This window comes from Lissotriton helveticus, chromosome 11 (assembly GCF_964261635.1).
Source record: "Lissotriton helveticus chromosome 11, aLisHel1.1, whole genome shotgun sequence".
Lineage (NCBI taxonomy): Eukaryota > Metazoa > Chordata > Amphibia > Caudata > Salamandridae > Lissotriton > Lissotriton helveticus.
In genome coordinates this window covers 221,058,588-221,077,677 of record NC_136072.1, presented here as the reverse complement: position 1 = coordinate 221,077,677, position 19,090 = coordinate 221,058,588, and the positions used below count along the sequence as shown (strand labels likewise).

General features: G+C 47.5%; 1 protein-coding gene across 1 annotated transcript in view; it reads left to right on the top strand.

The window, feature by feature from the left end:
• GMPS (guanosine monophosphate synthase) overlaps positions 1-19,090 on the top strand; it is a 515,861-nt gene that overhangs the window by 235,689 nt on the left and 261,082 nt on the right. The window contains exon 11 of the mRNA XM_078667712.1: positions 10,156-10,271. Within this exon, the coding sequence (XP_078523838.1) occupies positions 10,156-10,271 (116 nt within the window). The remainder of the gene's footprint in view (positions 1-10,155; positions 10,272-19,090) is intronic.

Sequence of the window (19,090 nt, the reverse complement as noted above, 5' to 3'; positions counted from 1 at the left end):
TCAGCCGTCTTCAGTTTGCCGGTGCATCGTTGACGTGCCAGAAGATGTGCACAGACAACAGCTTAAGTAGAGTTTGTTTTCTTTGCAGTTGCATGAAGCAACTGACTTATCATATGGATGCAATCAAGGGGTCGGCAAGAGCCTCCAACCTGATTGACTTTTTCAACAACTTCTTGAGTTCTGTGGCTTAAAATGGGGAAACTGAGTTGAAATTGCACAGATGGTGTTGGTATGACTGGCTTAAAATCCAGTGTTGAATCTGGCTCTACATATTGTGTTGAACGACTGTATGGTACACTGAGAAGGACTTGCAGTCTGAAGCATGGACAGTGAACTTGGCAATGCGCTTAATTTTGGCGTATAAATAATTAATTTAATAAAAACCCATCCCACTAGAACTTGTGTGTTTGCAATTGTATGTGCCGTAATGGGACCTGAACATGATAGCTTGCTGTTTCACGCAGGAGTCTAAAGGTTTCCCTGGGGGAAGGTGCTAAATCTAAGTTTTTTAATTAAATATTGAAGTACTGCTAGTTATACTAGATTTGAACTAGGCCTGGGCGGTAAATTCCGTTCCGCTCACGGGATTTGGGTAATTTTGCGTTCCGTGGAGAACGCGAAATTGCCCAAAATTCGGCGTTCCGCGACTTCGCGAAATTTTTTGCTAGTTCGCGTTCTCAAAATGCATGTTCGCGAGATATTTATCCCCGAGCATGCCAACAGCAATTGCGAACAGGAAAAAAGCATCGCAAACCAGCAATTCCGCTTGTTCGCGGACTTTCTGCGTTTTTGCGGAGATTTTTTACCGTTTCGCAGAGATTTGCGTAACGAGATTACGCAAATTCCGCCCAACCCTAATTTGAACCCCTGCAAAACATAGCAGCTGTGTTGTCCTTAATTGCTTGTGCTTGTAGCATACCTTGCTGACCTCTTTACGTAGTTAAATTCTGAGAATATGTCTTTGCAAGGAGCTAAAACCACTTCTCTTACCATTAATTCTACACTGGCTCCCGGTACACCTGCGAGTGCTGTATAAAGCTCCGTGTATGCTGTTTAAGGCAGTACATCAACAGGGCCCAGTTCCTCTGCAAAATATGTTTGCCTGGTACTCTGCCTCGCGGCCCCTCCGATCTTCTTCGGCGCAACTGCTTGTAGTCCCGAGGTTTCAGAGAGTTAGGATGGGTGGCCGCTCGTTTAGTGTTGCAGCGGCCAAACTTTGGAACTCCCTGCCACTATCCTTGAGAAGCCACAGGGACTACCTTCTGTTCAGGAAAGCGTTAAAAACACATTTGTTTCCTAAAATTGCTTGAGCAATGAAAAGTGCAACCGTTCGAAGATCAAAGCGCCAGGATGCCCTTTGGGTGACAGGACTGCGCTTTATAAGTACACAAAATAAATAAATAAATTAAAAGGTATCTTTCTGCAAGCAGATGCTGGCGTTTTCAAGAAAAATTATTTAAACTGGCCTCGTTAAGACATTCCCATTTTTAGCAGATGCTCTTGAGTAAACCGAATATGACCTTCCAACTGTTGCTGAGTTAAAACAACACAATCACCTGACTTCTCTCTAGGGCAGTTTACAAAACTATTTTACTGAGCTCAGTGATCACCGTGGCAGGATCTTTAAATCATCTCAGGCAGCGGGACTCATCTCTCAAGTCGCCTCAAGGAAGAACTAATTAATCTCCAGAGTGACCACACAGCAGATGCAATTCAGCACTCTCTTTCTGGAGGTTTGGCTGAAAATGTCTGCAGAACATTCAGATTCGGCAGAAGTTGCTGTTAGCTCTTCTGGATTCCATCTGATCATATTTATGTGAGATTAGGTTATTATCACTTGTGGTATTGTGGACAGTGTGCCCTTCAAGAAAGGAAGTGGAGCACAATCTAAGGCTGGCATTAACAAGAATCCTTCCAAAGATTGACAGTCTCTGTGGAGAAAACAGATGCACATCACATTAGTTTTATTATCCAAATATCTTAAGTCAAATTATGTTCTTTTGTGTGAAAGATAATGTACCTTGATACACTTTTGGGCAAGGTTTTAATAGAGACTTTTAATTTAAACACCCTACTAAGCCTTTGAAACTTAACCAAAGCCATTCCAAAAACTTCAATTTACTAAACATTTTTTTTAACACTGTTTGACAGATATGACCTGTTGATGATGCCAACTACTGACTTAAAGAAATTTTTGTCAAGTGTGGGGCCTGACCCCTTAAAAAAAAAGGTATAGAAAATTAAGCAGGTAGGCTCTGCATATAAAGGTTTGAACACCTCTGCCCTACATGGTTTCAATATATTTAACACCTTGCATGCCGATGACGAGCTCAGCTCGAGCTCGCCACAGGTGTGGCCATGACGAGCTAAGCTAGTCATCAGCACACAGCCGCAGCGCTGCATGACGGCGCTGTGCCCCCCGCCCCCCTTCCCCGCCCCCCCCCCCCCGCCCCTTTCCCAACGCCGTGGGGGAATTAGCCCCGCGGTGATGGGGTTAAAAGAAATTTTAAAGGAAGTTTCTTGGACTGGAATTTTACTTTATCTAAGAATTATAATTTTGCAGACATTTTCTCAAGCAAATTCAGGTAACAATTTTTAGCATCATGTTACAAATTAATCTATACTTTTTGTACATCGTATTTCATTAAATTGTTTTTTTATCATTTCAGTTTCATTTCAGAAGTTCCTTCTCCTTTAAGTAACCAGTCCCCAATATTTAGTTTTTTGTTAGTTTTCTAACCTATCCCAAACAAAAATAAAGATGTAATCCTGTTAACATCAAATATAATAACCACATACCATACATAGGTAAGAACTGCATACCACACGTCATGCCCAATCATTCTTCTTTGTGCCTCTTAGTACTCCACAAACCAACTATTGAGTAATTCATTTAAAATGGTCCTCGCAGCATAGAAACCTGAAGTGATATACATTTTATATGATCCCTTCTGTCATTTGTTAAGGACTGGACGCTGGGAAGATCTGTTAAGTTTCCGTCATGATTGTTCAAGGAAAGGGCGACTCCTCTGTCACCACAGCTTTGCCCTGTACTTAATAGCACACTTGAAAGTTATGAAGGCTCTCCCTAACACTGTCCTAGTTAGAAGGGAAAAAACCCGCAAAGGGTCGTAAAAACTACAGTGGCAATCTTGTAGCTCTTGATCAAAGATCAAGATTAATACAGAAGGTAATAGCAACGCACCAAGTTCCACCAGTCTTGATGGGCGAGAAAAGAAATGAGCAGGGAAGCCAGAGCGAGATAAAGTTAAAGTCCAACTGCAAGAAGCAAAAATCTGGGACAAAAATAGTAAAAAGGGGGTAAAGAATGCAGCAAGAAATAATGGAATCTGTTGCAACACATTCATCAAATTAATAATATCTAACAAACCATTAACAAGTTGGAACTGGCATCCGAGGAAAAAACTCATTTTGGATTTTGAACCTCAGATAGAACTCTCTAGACAGACTATCATCTTGAAAATGGCAGTTTATAAGGATTGTCAACGCCCGAAAACTCATGCCATTGGTTTGGCACGCAAAGAAGCCTCAGTTTGATATCCTTTTCCCCAGCACTAATTTTCAGGTACACGACTGACCCTCTTGTTCGACACTCCATGTGGCTTGTGGTACACCCCACCTGATAATCCCAAGCATAGCGTAAATGCTGAGGGTGCTAACCATGAACTGAGCAGGGCACCTAGCAATATGCAACCTGACTGCACTAGCATTGCACCGCCTTCGTCTGAACCCTTGCAATCCTGGTCAGCTGTCAAGATAGATTTAACTGCTTTTTCTGTTGATTTAATCACTCTGCCAAGGGAGTTTTTCTACCATTCTTACTAAAGTTCGGGTCCAATTTAAAAGATGTCCACCATAACCTAACTCCTCTTGCTTATTGCTCTTGTATGTGTCTTCGTACTGCTATTTGTATTGTGCCCCACGATTTCTGTAGTTTGTTTCCTATAATTTTAGGAATTTGGTGAAATTATTCATACAGCTTGGGCATTCTTTGTTTCCATTAATCAATAGTACACTGAGACTTCTTGCTAAACAAGTTTCTAATGCCATCCATCTTTGTTTTGTGGCACTTTGGGCCTCATGTACTAATATTCCAAATAAGAGATTGTAAATTGTTAATAATAATGATTTACAATTAGTGAATTCTTATTTGTAATGTACTAAACTGTATACGGGAGAAGTGGTTGCAATATGCACACTGACTTCTATCTAATGCATTGATATTATGCAAACCAACCTATGTATCTGCTAGGATTGGCTAAAGTCACAGGCACTGCTGGGGTCAACAGATCACCATGTGATTGCATTTAGCGTTCACGTCACATACTACCCACTTTGAATCAATGCACACTGAAGGAACATGTAATACAGCACTTGCTTTCATGATGTCACATTTTAAGAATATACATTCAAAGCCTGTATAACTTCATCCCTGAGATTGAACCTATTTTTTAAGTTTTCCTGCATTATAGTTTTGTGCTACACTTATGTTTGTGAGATATCTTATTACCTGTAATTTGCTGCAAGGATTACAGTTCTAGATCTGAAAGAAACAGGTTAGTGTTAGATTCCTTACCTTAGAATATCCCCAGGCGTCAGGCTGGATCCGGAAAGTTTTAGTCAGCAATACCTTTGCGCGTCAGTAGGCCTCGTCTGCGGCGCCGCGTCAGTCGTCGGCGACGTGATTGCCGGGATGACGTCGTCGAAGTACTTAGACGCCGCCCTCGCGCGCTGACGTCAGTTCTTCTTTTTTCCGCACTAACTAGCGCAGATCCGGGAAGAGCAGTACTCTTAGTGATTTTTTTTACTAACTTTTTGATCTATTTTGGATCTCTTTTTCGAGTCGAATTTGACTCCTGGTGCCGTAGGGATGCCTGGCTTTAAGCCGCCGTGCGACGCCTGTCACCGCCTGATGTCGGTGACCGACCCCCACCATCGGTGTCTCTACTGCCTCGGGACCGACCACGACTACAAATCATTCCCCGACTGCTGGGCCTTGACTTCGAAAGCTACATGGTAGCGGGTCCCGCAAGCTACTCGAGATCCGGCAGTCGCCTCAGCGCCGCTCGAGGTCCCGGTCGCGGAGCTGCAGTCGTCCCTCGTTGAGTCACCGCCAGCACTCGTTGGGCTCCAAGCCCTCCCGTAAGTCGAGGCACTCCAAGAAGAAGTCGAAGAGGCGACATCGCTCTTCTGACTCACCTCACCGGTCGCGCGACGCGGCCGAGGATTCGGGCGACACCGCCCGCGCGGCTCTGTTGGAGCCGCAGGCGCCGCCTCTAGGCCCATACCATCCGGTACCTGGCCTACGGGCGACGCCGGAGGAGATTCACGATTTCCTCATTGCCACGAGGACTCACTTCCCTCCGTTGAGGCCTGCCGGTGCGCCTTCGGGCCCCGCAGACCTTTCTTGGGGCCTAGGCGGGCCGGTGGCTCCGGCGCCATTGGGTGCTTATGCCGTGGTGCTGTCGGGTACTTCACCTACGACCCGGCTCCGTCATTCCAGCCTGTTTACCAGGACACGGTTGAATGGGAGGACTGGGAGGGGTCTGAGGACCCTCTGGCACAGCAGTGCCAGATGAGCCAGGACTGGGCAGACGAGCTAGGTGAGGCCAGTGGTCTGGATATATCGCCCGACACTGGATTCATCTCTCCTCCCTCCGTGGCTACGGAGGAGGGGGCTACGTATGGTGTGGTGTTGCGCAGGACAGCCAAGGCCTTGGCTCTTGAGCTCCCTGCTGCGGCCGTGAGGACTAACCTCCTCACTGAGGTGCTTCAGCTGCCAGTAAGCTCCTCGGACCTCTACTGCCATTCAATGAGGCCCTCACAGACGTTATGTTCGGCACCTGGTCCAAGCCCTCCACAGTGCCCCCTGTGGATCGGAACGTGGCCCGACGCCACTGCCCTGCTCCAGGCGACCCTAGCTTTCTGTCCGTGCCCCTCACCCCCGAGAGCTTGGTGATCCAGGCCTCTACGTCCCAGACCGCATTCCCGAACGCTCCCCCCGGATCTGGAATCCAAAAGGTTTGATCAGTTTGGGAAGAAACTGTTCTCCTCATTGAGTTTAGGGTTGCGGTCTATCAACACCGCTTGCCTTTTGGGCAGTTGTACCCACTCTTTGTGGGACACGGTTGCGGACGTGCTGCCCCAGAGGTGGAGGAGGCGGCCCTGGCCCGGCTCGCCCAAGCCCTTGCGGAGGGGCGAGATGCGGCGCGGTATTCCATCAGATGTGCACTGGATACCACAGACTCGCTGGGAAGGGCGATTTCCACGACTGTGGCGGTTCGCCACCACGCCTGGCTGAGGTCCGCCAATTTCTCAGGTGATGTCCAGGCCACGCTCATGGACATGTCTTTCGATGGCCGTCGCCTCTTTGGCGTCAAAGCTGACTGTGCGCTTGAGCGTTTCAAGGACTCCAGGGCTACGGCCAAGTCCTTGGGCCTGTCAAGCCAGGGCCAGCAAACTTCTGCTTTTCGCCCCTTTCGTGGCCAAGGAAGGGGCACCCCACACGTTCTGCCAGCCAAAGGCCGCAGAACCAGCCTCAACGCGGACGTGGTAACCGCCGTGGCGGTGCCGGGGGACAACAGCAGGGTCAGTCCACATCCGCTCCCACAGCATCTGCCTCGAAGCCTTCCTAGTCCGACCTTTCAGGCCCATTCGACGCCAGTGGGGGGCAGGGTCCGCCATCACCTCCTCCACTGGAGCTCCATCGCATCGGACAGGTGGGTGCTGCAAATCGTCCGAAGGGGATACTCCCTCCCCTTCGAGGCGACCCCTCCAGCCATGCCACCGCATGTCGGGGGGATTACTTGCAACTTCTGCAGGAGGAAGTTCTGGCCCTCTTGGCCAAGGGGCCCATCGAGTACGTTCCTGGGCCTGAAGTAGAATGTGGTTGCTACTCCCACTACTTTCTGGTACCCAAGAAGGGCAAAGGAGGCCTTCGCCCTATCCTCGACCTCCGGAGCGTCAACGGCTTCCTCCGGAAGAAATTCAAGATGCTGTCTTTAGCTCAGGTCCTAGCTGCACTAGACCCTGGAGACTGGATGGTAGCGTTGGACTTGCAGGACGCATATTTCCACATTCCCGTCCTGCCGGCCCACCGGTGCTACCTGCGGTTCACGGTAGGCCACGAGCACTTTGTTTACCATGCTCCCCTTCGGCCTTACCAGCGCCCCTCGGGTGTTCATGAAATTGATGGCGGTGGTCGCAGCTCACCTGCGCAGATCAGGGGTACCAGTCTTTCCCTATCTCGACGACTGGTTGTTGAAGGCGGGCTCGCCCCAAACAGTAGTTTCCCACCTCCAGACTACGGCCGACCTCCTGCACTCGCTGGGGTTCTCCATCAACATTCTAAAGTTGCACCTTGCCCCTCTCAGGAGCTCTTTTTCATCGGAGTGGTTCTGTACTCTGCGCAGTTTCAGGTTTATCCCACCGAACAGCAGGTTCGGGATATTCAGGCTCTGATTCCGATCTTTCAGCCTTTATCCCGAGTTTCGGTCAGGTTGATCCTGGGGCTGATGGCCTCCTGCATCCTTCTGGTGCATCAGGCCAGGTGGCGGATGCGGGCTCTGTAGTGGGACCTGAAGTTTCAGTGGGCACAGCATCAGGGCAACCTGTCCGACCACGTCCTGATCTCGGAGGGCACTGCGAGTCAGTTGCAGTGGTGGCTCACGAATCGCGATTGTGTCAGCGGCAGATCCCTCTCCCTACGCCAACCGGAGCACGTAGTAGTGACGGATGCGTCCCTCCTGGGATGGGGGGGGGCCACATGGGAGAGGCGGAGATCAGAGGCCTCCGGTATCCGGCCGAGTCCCTGCTCCATATCAACCTTTTGGAGCTGCGGGCGATCCATCTTGCACTGAAGGCATTCCTTCCCTCTGTCCAGGGAAGTGTAGTGCAGGTGTTCACGGACAACACCACTGCCACGTGGTACTGCAACAAACAAGGCGGGGTGGGGTCGTGGACCCTTTGTCAGGAGGCCCTGCGCCTCTGGACATGGCTGGAACACCAGGGCGTCACCCTGGTGGTTCAACACCTGGCAGGTTCCCTAAACGCCAGGGCAGACGAACTCAGCTGCCAGTGCATGATGGATCGCGAATGGCGTGTGAACTCGGATGTGGCGCAAGGTCTCTTTCGGCAGTGGGTTGGTTAGATCTATTCGCCACCGAAGAGAACGCGCAATGCCATCAGTTCTGCGCGTTGGAATTTCCAAGGCGGCACTCGCTCTGAGACGCTTTTTGTCGCGAGGGGAGCTGCGGTCTGTTGTACGCCTTTCCCCCTATACCACTTCTGCCCAGCGTGCTGAAGAAGATCAGGCGAGACCGGGCCCAAGTCATCCTTGTGGCTCCGGACTGGGCACGAAGATACTGGTATCCCAAGCTACTCAGCATGTCAGTCGATCCCCCGATTCGTCTGCCTCTTCAGGAGGACCTTCTGTCGCAGCAGCAGGGGACGGTCTTCCACCCAAACATGTCCAGTCTCCACCTACATGCATGGAGATTGAGCGGCGACAGTTGAGGCCATTTAACTTGCCTCTTGAAGTCTGTGATGCGATTCTGGCAGCCAGCCTTCTCTTTTCAAGTCCCCTGTTGTAAATAGGTTCTTGAAAGGCATCACACACATGTTTCCCCCTGTTCCTTTCGTGATGCCTCAGTGGGACTTGATTTGATTTAAAAATGTATAAAGGGCAGCAAATGCCCGGGGGCATCTTGGTGCTGACACAAAAAAATCGACGTCAGAGCAAATGCGTGTGTGTTAAATATATGTTTGAAAAAACAGGTTTTTAAAGATTTTCTAAACATATTGAGGTTCGGACTACTTTTGATCGTGATGGGTAGGCTGTTCCAGAGTTTGGTCACTCTTGAACCTTGTACTGACTTATCTGAAGTGCTCTCCCTTTGAGCCACTTTATAATTGTCCTCTACGTCTTCTGACTCTTAAGACTGCATTCCTGGTTGCCATCATGAGTGAGCTCCAGGCTCTATCTTCTAAACCTCCTTTCCTCTCTGTCCAGCCGGACAAGGTTATTCTGAGGACTCGTCCTTCTTTCCTGCCCAAGGTGGTTACAGCCTTTCATATCGAGCAGTCCATCACCTTGCCCACCTTCTTTCCGCCTCCGCATCCCTCGAAAGAGGAAGAGAGGCTCCACCGTCTGGACCCAAAACGTGCGCACTCCTTCTATCTACCCGCACACGCCAGTTCTGGGTGGACGACCAGCTCTTTGTTGGTTACGTTGGCGCTAAGAAGGGACGGGCGGTGCACAAACGGACCATATCTTGGTGGGTCGTTTTGTGCATCAAGGCTTGCTACTCCTTTGCGAAAAAGGAGCCTCCTGTGGGGCTACGGCCCATTCCACTTGGGCCACGGCAGCTACTACTGCCCTGGGTCGGGGAGTCCCCTTGCAGGACATCTGTCAGGCAGCTATGTGGGCCTCGCTGCACACGTTTGCTAAGCAACTACTGCCTGGACATCCAAGTCCGGAGAGATGGCTTTTTTGGCCGTTACGTTCTCCAGGACTTTCTGGTGTGATCTTGGTTCGCAGACCCACCACCGGGGTTGGTATTGCTGGGGTATCTATTCTAGAGTAAGGAATCGAACACTAACCTGTTTCTTTCAGATGCACAAGTTACTTGCCTTCGGTAACGATATATCTGTAAGGAACAGTAGTTAGTGTTAGACACCTTACCGCCCCACCCATCCTCCCCGTTCTGCGAACCGATATCTAGGGTTAAGGTATCTCCCTTTGAGGGCCCTAGTTTCATGGCACCAGTGTCGGTTTCTATCATGGCTCTGCGTTCCTGGCGCGGAAAACTATGTACAGAACTGACGTCAGCGCGCGAGGGCGGCGTCTAAGTACTCCTCCGACGTCACCCCAGTGATCACGACGACGGACACAGAGCCACAGACGACGCCTACTGACGCGCAAGGGTACTGCTGACCAAAACTTTCCGGATCCAGCCTGACGCTTGGGGATATTCTAAGATAAGGAATCTAACACCAAATACTGTTTCTTACAGATATATCGTTACCAAAGGTAAGTAACTTGTGCATTGTGTGCTCTAGGAAAACTGGAAATAGTAACCTGCTCCTGTAGTTTTACCTCAGTAGTTTGGTAATATGTTTAATTTTCTATCATAGGTCCAGGTCTAGCAATCAGAGTAATATGTGCTGAAGAACCTTACATCTGCAAAGACTATGCAGAGACCAACAATATATTGAAAATAGTAGCAGATTTTTCTGCAAGTGTTAAAAAGGTAAGTCCTATCTTGTTTGTCGCATTTGAACATACCAAGACAGACAGTATACTAATTATAAAACTACGTTAAATGTGTGGTTATGGGTTTCGTAGGTACAGGCGTAGCAAACAATTACATTATACCTAGATCCAAAGCACATTGATTTGAATTAAAGGTTTAGAATAAGAGTCTCGCCTAGTCAAATTATTCCACACACCAAGGCCATTTCGTTTGAGGTCCAATATCATGGTGGCTTATAACCCTTTTAGTCTACATTAGATAGAACTGAAAAGACGTTCATATTGAAGTAGTGCATTATGGACTGCATCACTCAGGCTAGGTTTTATCTTTATGGAAGCTTCATTGCAGAGTGCAGTAATTTGGTTTTGATACACTTTCTTTCTGCTGACTTGGAATTGTCTGAAGAGCCTTTGTTATTTGGAATTACACATATAACTTGTCATCAGTCATGGACTGCTAAGATTTGGTTATTATCTGGTTTGTCTTCCAATGAAAAGCCAAGACACCAGTTCCTCATTAAATTTTTCTCCTTGCTTGATTATCTACATTGATTTAGTATGGCTTGGCTGTTGCCAGTTACAGTCTAGGCTGAATTGCTATTTATTGGGATCGATACATCGGCATTGCTTAAATGGAAGCACTAGTTGTATAATTGTGCTGCCAGCACTTGTCTGAATAGAAGCTGTATTGATCTTCTCTTCTGACTTAATTCATCCAAGAGGCTTATCCCTGACATTTATTTCTTCAGGCTCCCATTCTGCTAGTCTGTCCATTTACCGTTGCTAGCAGTTCAGATGAGGGCGGGGGCGGTCTGTTCCATTAGCCAGCTAACCTGTTCCTCATTGCGTCCTATTGTATTATCATTTCCATGTTCCATATGATTTTCATCAGAGTCTTGAAGCAAGTCTTTTCGTTCGCTCGGCTTCACCTGAGAAATAAACAGGTCATCCCTATTCTGCATAGTCGGGCTTACAGGTTCTACTGCTTTTCCCCTGGATCTGACACTATTTATAGTAATTGTGGATCTCTTAATGTGTGTCAACCAAACTACTGCAGCTGCTTGAGATGATGTCTGCGATTTATGATTACCTTTATTTGTAGTTCCTAGTCTTATTAAGCTTCTCTACGGACATACATTATTTTCATGACTGTTCCATCTAGAGCATAAAGTTATGTTATATGTATCCACAACTTTCTGCACTCACTTTCTTGTGTGATTTCTTGTAAGGGGGTCTCCTGGCCCTCAGGTTATTGGCCGTGTATGCCCACCTGCAGAACTGGGACACTTATTTCACATCCAACAAATTCCTCTCATCTTCTTTCTGTTCTGAACTTGAGGTCGCTATACGAGGCACTGCGTTTTGAGGTTTATATTGAAGCTTTTTAAATTTCAGGTTTGAGCAAGGGTTGCTGATAACTTTGGCAGCCCCTGCTGATATGGGTGAGGAGTTGGCACTTGTGAAATTGGTTTGCTGTAGATAAAAGATCAGAGATCTATTTCTGCCCAAGAGCAACTGATCCTTGAAATGGAACCAGCGAAGCTAAGTTAGACTTCTTGAACCACCTAGGGACACTGGCATTTTATTTGCTTTCCTCTTTTGTTGCTCCTTCATGAACTTTACAAGTAGAGAAGAGATATTGTCAGTATGCAAATTTTAATGCAGTTGTGTAATGAATACCTAGACGAGCAAAAGCTGTGCTGTGGAGTGTTAAAGCATTATTATATATAAGTAGTGCAGTGTGACTAATGCGATTTAATTTGACGGACTAACAGGCTTTAGGAAACATGGACAGTGGAATTAATTGTAAAGTCAATAAACTGGCAAACTTAACACTTAGCCTTGTTTTGTATCTTTTGCTACCATGCACTGTATGTACATATATGGAATAAATGTAATGGACTGGTAGGGCTTGGATCTCAATACCTTAGTCGCAACAGTGATATTCGGGAAATTTTTCCCACCCTGCTTATACCTGCTAACATCTCATGCCATACATGGCCTGCCTACATGGCCTGAATGCCCATTCCACAGTTCACTCTGAGCGGTCAGAGCTAACCTCTGACCCTGACTAGGAGCAAAACAAAGTAATTTCTGAGTGTATGGCAGCTTCGGTTTCTGACAGATTTTGTGGTGAACCCAGCTTTAGACTCCCATGACCATCATGCAGTGGTGCAACAGAGGGTAGACGGGTACTAGAACTTCTGGAGGTCTTGCATGGTCAGGGGTTCGATGAATGGATTGCAAGGAACCGACCAACAGCTGCCAGGTGGGAGGGAGGACAACAGAGTAGGGTAGACCAGTAGCTATGCTGAATGCTTCTGTTACCACCTGCATCCCCACCCACAGTATGCATGCACCTACGTGGCATGCTCCTTGTTCAGTAAAGCGTGGTTGTTTGGGTGATAACTTCTAGAGTTTGCCCCACTTGCAAGCAGAAAATCATTTACATTGACCCCTCTCACACCGTACACTGCTTTTCTCTGAGAGTTTTGTCACTCCTTAAATATTTTATTCAAAGAACTTTGTTTGGAAAATTAAACAACAAAAGGACAGACCTGCTACTGTAACTTCAACATCTTGCCCTCTTCAGCACTATCTGCAGCACACTCTGAAGATAACCACTACCTTCTTATAGATTAAAAGATTATGATAAGAATGAATAATTGATGGTTCTTGGAGGAATGAGGTAATTCCAGAGGTCCTGACCATTTTTTGTCCAAACCATTTTGCCATCTGGTGAAATTAGCAACTTTCAGGTTGCTAAAGTTTAATAACCAGAGAGACTGAAAAGGGAATACGTTTACAATAGATGAGGCTCCACAACCAGACAAAAGCTTAGACGATTCAAATCCTAGACCAAGTTTGAGAAGCTAGTGTAGTGCTTTTACATCCCTATTATACAATTTCACTTAACAAATAGAAAATATAGGTGTTCTAAATTACCAGCCATTATGGCTGCACTACAAAACCATAAATACTAATGTTCTTTTGGCCCCTGCATTCTCAAATTAGTTTATTCAGCAGTGAGGACTGCTACCAAATGAAAAATGTGTAAACCCAGATTCATTATGCTGAGTACCTCTACTTCAAGAGGGTAAAACACAGGAACTGGGAAACAAACGATCAAGCACTCCTTCCTTAGCCAATAGGATAACACATTCAGCTGTATTCATGGCAGGGTGTAACAGATATGAAATAAGTTTTATATCAATTTCTGCTGGAAACAAAATTGGCATGTTGGTAGACTGTCATCAGGCCTCAAACTATCTATAAAATGGAAGAATGGAATTGATGAGATCCGGTTTCATCTGAAGGGAGTTAGGTCTTCACAGACAAAAATTCTTGCGATCTTCTGGGTTCAGGCTCGAGGGGCAGAACTAAGAAGAAGGTAGCACCATACCTCATGAGTTGTATGACTTGAGGGGAGGTATAGTGACTTTGTACCCCATAACGGGCACATTATAATGGTTTTTGAGTTTTGCTTTCTACTCTAACACTAAAACTGCTTTCAGGAGAAGTTAAATGTTTTTATTGACTAATTTAGCATCCATAACTGAATACATTCACTGTGACATCTCATGATTTATTCAAAAGAAAAAATCAGTCATGGTGGGAAAAGCAATGAGACCTCATTGAGTGGATCGCCCATACTAGCAAGGGTCATTGAAAAGTAGATCTAGTTTTAACAAATATTGTTGTTAAATCCGCTGATTTAAAGGAGGACCTATGGTTCCTCTGGAGCCACATTGGCTCTATGGACCCAAGGAAACAATGGCACATCCTCATGGGATCCTTGGAGTAAAATGAATGGTAGGTGCACAGCTCCTATATGGACTCTAATGACAGGAGGATTTAGGTGCATGGCTTAGGTTTAGTCCCCACATTCTGAGGATGCTGAACACCGGTGAATATGGGGCTTGGGTGTTCGGGGATGCACTCGGCAGGTTCTGGAGGGGAACAGGGACAAAGATAATGCCCTATTTCCAAGTCTTGCTCCACAGGGGCTAGGCGCAGGGTGTCGCACCCTCACGCAGTTCCTGCAGCACATGGCCAGAGGCTACGTGATCTTGAGGTCAGTACTTCTCGTGATGGTGCTCATTTCTTGTATGCTCCTTTTATGAATTCTTTACATTGTGATTCGAGAGAGCAGTCTGGTCTAGAGGTCTTGTGCAAGTGTTTCTTTGAAGTGAAAACATCTTCCCTCAAGTTGTCTGAAGTTGCGTGGTAGAAGAATCTGAATGTACAGTTAGTCTGCAGAGTAACACTTTGCCTCGGGTAGAATAAGCACTACTGAATCATTTTCAGCTGCAAGTAAAAAGGTGATGTTCTTCTTTGTAGCTGAGGGAGGTTCATAACATAATATAGATGAAATTCTCGCAGGCCTTGCTTCTATATGGCACCCAGGAGTGAGGGAGAGGGTGGTTGTCTGTACATTAAACTTTGGCTGTAAATATTAAATAACAACCCGCCACTGGTCGTATGGACTTTTGATCTTATGGCCCTTTGATAGTCGACAAGGAGAAGTAAGGAGCACTCGTCTACATCAGTCCAACATCATGTTAAGTAGTAAATGACTTTTTTTCTCAAAAGAGAGTTAATGTGAATTTTATTTGAATTTATTGTAGTTTTTCATCTTTTATTCATTAAACATTAATCTGTAGATGTCCACATTAAAAGTTAATATAATACATCAATCGATATTTGATTATAAAATAGAATACATTGTTTGTTAAAATAACAGTTCATAAGGTAATACAGAAAGTGTGTTCCATAAACGAAAATTACCTAATCTAAGTACTTCTGATAGATACATCTGCCGTGTGGATTCCTCACCTTGTGAATATCCCCCTTGCGTCAGCAACGTTCGGAAATTTTCTTCGTAGTACGCCGACGTGGGCGACGTCACAGGAGCACGGCATCGCGCGCGACTCCGTCTGACGTCACCGACCCCATATCAGGCCCACGCCGGCGTGATGACGTCAGTTCCCTTTTTTCCGCGTCTTCGACGCTAACGGTTTTCGGGATCTTCGGCGATACTTAGTATCTAGCTGTAAATTATTTGTCACTGTTTCTCTTTTGCGACTTGATTCTTCACCGAAGATGTCGTCGAGGAAAACAGGCTTTAAACAATGTAGGTCTTGTGCCCGCATGATGTCTATCACTGACCCACATAAGGATTGTTTGTGGTGTCTTGGTTCGAGTCACGACGTCAAAAACTGCAATTCCTGTTTTAAAATGAATCCAAAGGCGCTTCGGGAGCGTGAAGCTAAACTACTTTTGGCGAAAGTAAAACAGGATACTGGAAGATATTCGAGATCGACATCACGAAGATCGAAGTCGAAGCAAAGGTCTCGATCGAAGTCGGGATCGGCGTCGAGATCCAGAGCGGGTTCAAGATCTGGAGAGGAGTCGAGATCTAAAGCGAAGTCAAGATCCAGAGAAAGATCTAGGTCTAGATCTAAGTCGGCTTCCGGTCACGCTTCGAGCTCCTCGAGGAGAAAGCATAAGAGGAGGAAGCACAGTTCAAAACATCATTCGGAGAAGGAATCCTCTGACTCGAAGAAAAAGTCTCACAAACATCGTAAAGACTTTGTCTCTCCTTCGCCTGCCTTGTCAAAAGAAGGTTCTCCGACGCCGGAGCCGGATCCGGATCCGGTATCCTCGCATCCTTCGGAGCATGAAGAGGTGATTCCTCAAGATCCGACTCCAATGGAGACTCCTGTGGACCCAGAAGGTCAGAGTGAGAATGTGTCGGAACGGCCTCCATTGGAACATCCGGTAGGTCCGTACCCTCCCTTTCCTGGTCCCGGTCAGGACCCCTCGCATTTTCTCAATGCGATGTTTGGAGTGTATTCCAGGGCGATGTACCCCGCTGGAGCGCCTGTTGGTCCCATGGGTCCATTATCGTACAATCTGGGTATTCCTCAGTCGTACGCCCCAGCTCCATTTATGCCTTTCATGCCGGCGCCTCTTCCACCTTGGCTCGGTACGGCTCCACCGAGGTCTTCGACTCCGCATGCGGCTTCGCCGACTCCGGATCGACCTCGTAGTCGAGATCGAGGTACCACACCTGTTCATGATTCTCGTCCTACTGCTCCGGCTCCTCGATCGACGTCGGAACCGGCTCCGTCGGAGTCGTTACCGGATCCGTCGACTTCGGTTCGATTGGAGTGGTCGAGGCGAAGAGCTCAGCGTCTTCTCGAGCAAAGAGATGATGAAAGTTCTGATGTGGAAGAAGGCGAGCTTCCTGATCATGATGATGATTTCGATGAAGTTCGGGAGGCTAGTGGTCTGGAACTCTCTCCTGAGTGGGGTCTGCCTTCGACTTCTGATGCTCCGTCTAGGGATGTGGCACCCTATCACGTGGTTATTAGGAAGGCTGCTGATCTTCTTAACTTAAAGCTGCCCACAGTGGAATACAAGCCCAACATCCTCACTGAAGTCTTGCATTCTCCCTCTTCAATTGTTGAGCCTACACTGCCATTTACTGATGCTTTGGCGGATCCAATAAAGGAGATTTGGAAGAGGCCATTATCTGCTCCTGCAGTTTCAAGAGTTATTGCGAGGCGCTATAGGGTGGCTCCTGATGACCCTGCATTTCTTTCTACGCATCCATCACCAGAAAGTCTTGTGGTACAGGCGGCTTGCTCTAATAGGGCTGCAGGCTCTTTCCCTCAAGTGCCAGCTGACAAAGAGTCTAAGAAATTAGATCAGTCTGCGAAGAAGACTTTCTCTTCTGGGAGCATGGCTCTTAAGTCATCAAATGCTACTTGCCTTTTAGGTAGATATGTGCATGCATTAATGGACTCAGTGAAGCAATTGTCATCAAAACTTCCTGAGGAGGATAAGAAGAACTTTAATGAAGTGGTCTCTGACACTCAGGCTGCTGCCCGCATGGTCATTCAGAGCGGCATGGACACTGTGGATTCTGTTGCTAGAATTATGGGTTCATCCATTGCGACCAGGAGAGCCGCATGGTTAAAGTCTTCGGATTTCTCTGCGGATGTGCAGTCTACATTGCTGGACTTACCTTTTGAAGGAACTGGCCTTTTTGGTAAGAAGGCTGATGTGGCCTTGGAAAGGTTTAAAGACAGTCGTGCCACCGCAAGATCTTTGGGTCTGCAGATGAGAGGGTCTACGACTAGAAAATTCAGAGGATTCGGTAGATCTTCTTTTCGTCCCTTCAAGCAGGGCCAACAGCAACAGCAGCAGCAGCAGAACCCTCTGTATAAGTCCTATAGAGGTAGACAGAAGGGTCGTGGACGTGGACGTCAAGTCTCCTCTTCCTCCACTTCCTCCAATAATGCCCAACCCCCACCCGCATCAGCAAAGCAGCCCTAGATCCACCATTCTGGATCATGTAGGGCCAGTAGGGGGTCGGCTTACTCATTTTCTATGAGATTGGGAATCGGTTACATCAGATCTTTGGGTTCTCAATCTCGTAGAGAATGGGTATGCACTTCCTTTTCAGGAGTTCCCTCCCAATTACCCTCCTTGCCAAGGTTATTGTTCGGAGGACCACCTGCTTCTCCTGCAGGAGGAAGTCCTGGCTCTGTTTCGAAAGGGTGCGATAGAGGTGGTTCCAGAGCAGGAGAGGGGTCAAGGGTGCTACTCCCGGTATTTCTTGATTCCCAAGAAGGATGGCAGGCTTCGGCCGATCCTGGATCTCAGGATTTTGAACTTCTATCTCAAACAGGAGAAGTTCAAAATGCTCACCCATGCTAAGGTTCTTCTGGCGCTGATGGAAGAAGACTGGATGGTGTCGATCGACTTGCAGGATGTGTATTTTCACATCCCAATCCTGAAGTCGCACAGGAAGTATCTCCGTTTTACTGTGGGATCGCAGCACTACCAGTTTGCGGTCCTTCCCTTTGGACTTACTACTGCGCCTCGAGTCTTCACCAAGGTGATGGCAGTGGTGGCAGCACATCTCAGAAGGTCAGGGATTCCTGTATTCCCTTATCTAGACGACTGGCTGATCAAAGCAGAGTCGCCGGAGAAGGTGCTCCATCATCTGCAGGAGACAACTCAGTTGTTACACAGGTTGGGTTTTTCGATAAATGTACCCAAGTCTCACCTGGTGCCCTCACAGCGCAACCTGTTCATAGGTGCGGTACTGGACACTACTGTATGTCGTGCATTCCCTCCACCTCAAAGGATTCACGACATTCAGGAGATGATTCCTTTATTCTACAATGGAGCGGTTGTTCCGGTCCTGAAGGTCCTTCGTCTGCTCGGTCTGATGGCTTCTTGCATTCTGTTGGTCAGTCATGCACGCTGGCACATGAGGGCACTCCAGTGGTGCCTCCGCAGGCAGTGGTATCAGCACAACGGAGATCTCAGGGAGTCAGTGAAGATCTCCAGAGAAGCTGCAGCGGATCTGTCTTGGTGGGGCGTGGAAGGCAATCTGTCGCAAGGAAAGCCTTTTCAACTGCCTACATCAGTGGCCACAGTGATAACGGATGCATCCACTCTCGGGTGGGGTGCTCATCTGGGAGACCTGGAGGTCAAAGGTCTTTGGTCTCCGGAGGAAAGGTTGTTTCACATCAACCTTCTGGAATTGAGGGCGATACGTTTGGCGCTCAAGGCCTTCCTCCCTTCCCTTCGCGGTCGGTCAGTCCAAGTCCTGACGGACAACACGACTGCGATGTGGTACATCAACAAGCAGGGAGGAGTAGGGTCGCAGTGTCTCTGCAGAGAGGCTCTGCGTCTCTGGTCCTGGATTCAGGACCATTAGATTTGTCTGGTGGCAAATCATCTGGCCGGAGTTCTGAACGTTCGTGCAGACAGTCTCAGTCGGCAGTTCTCTGCCGA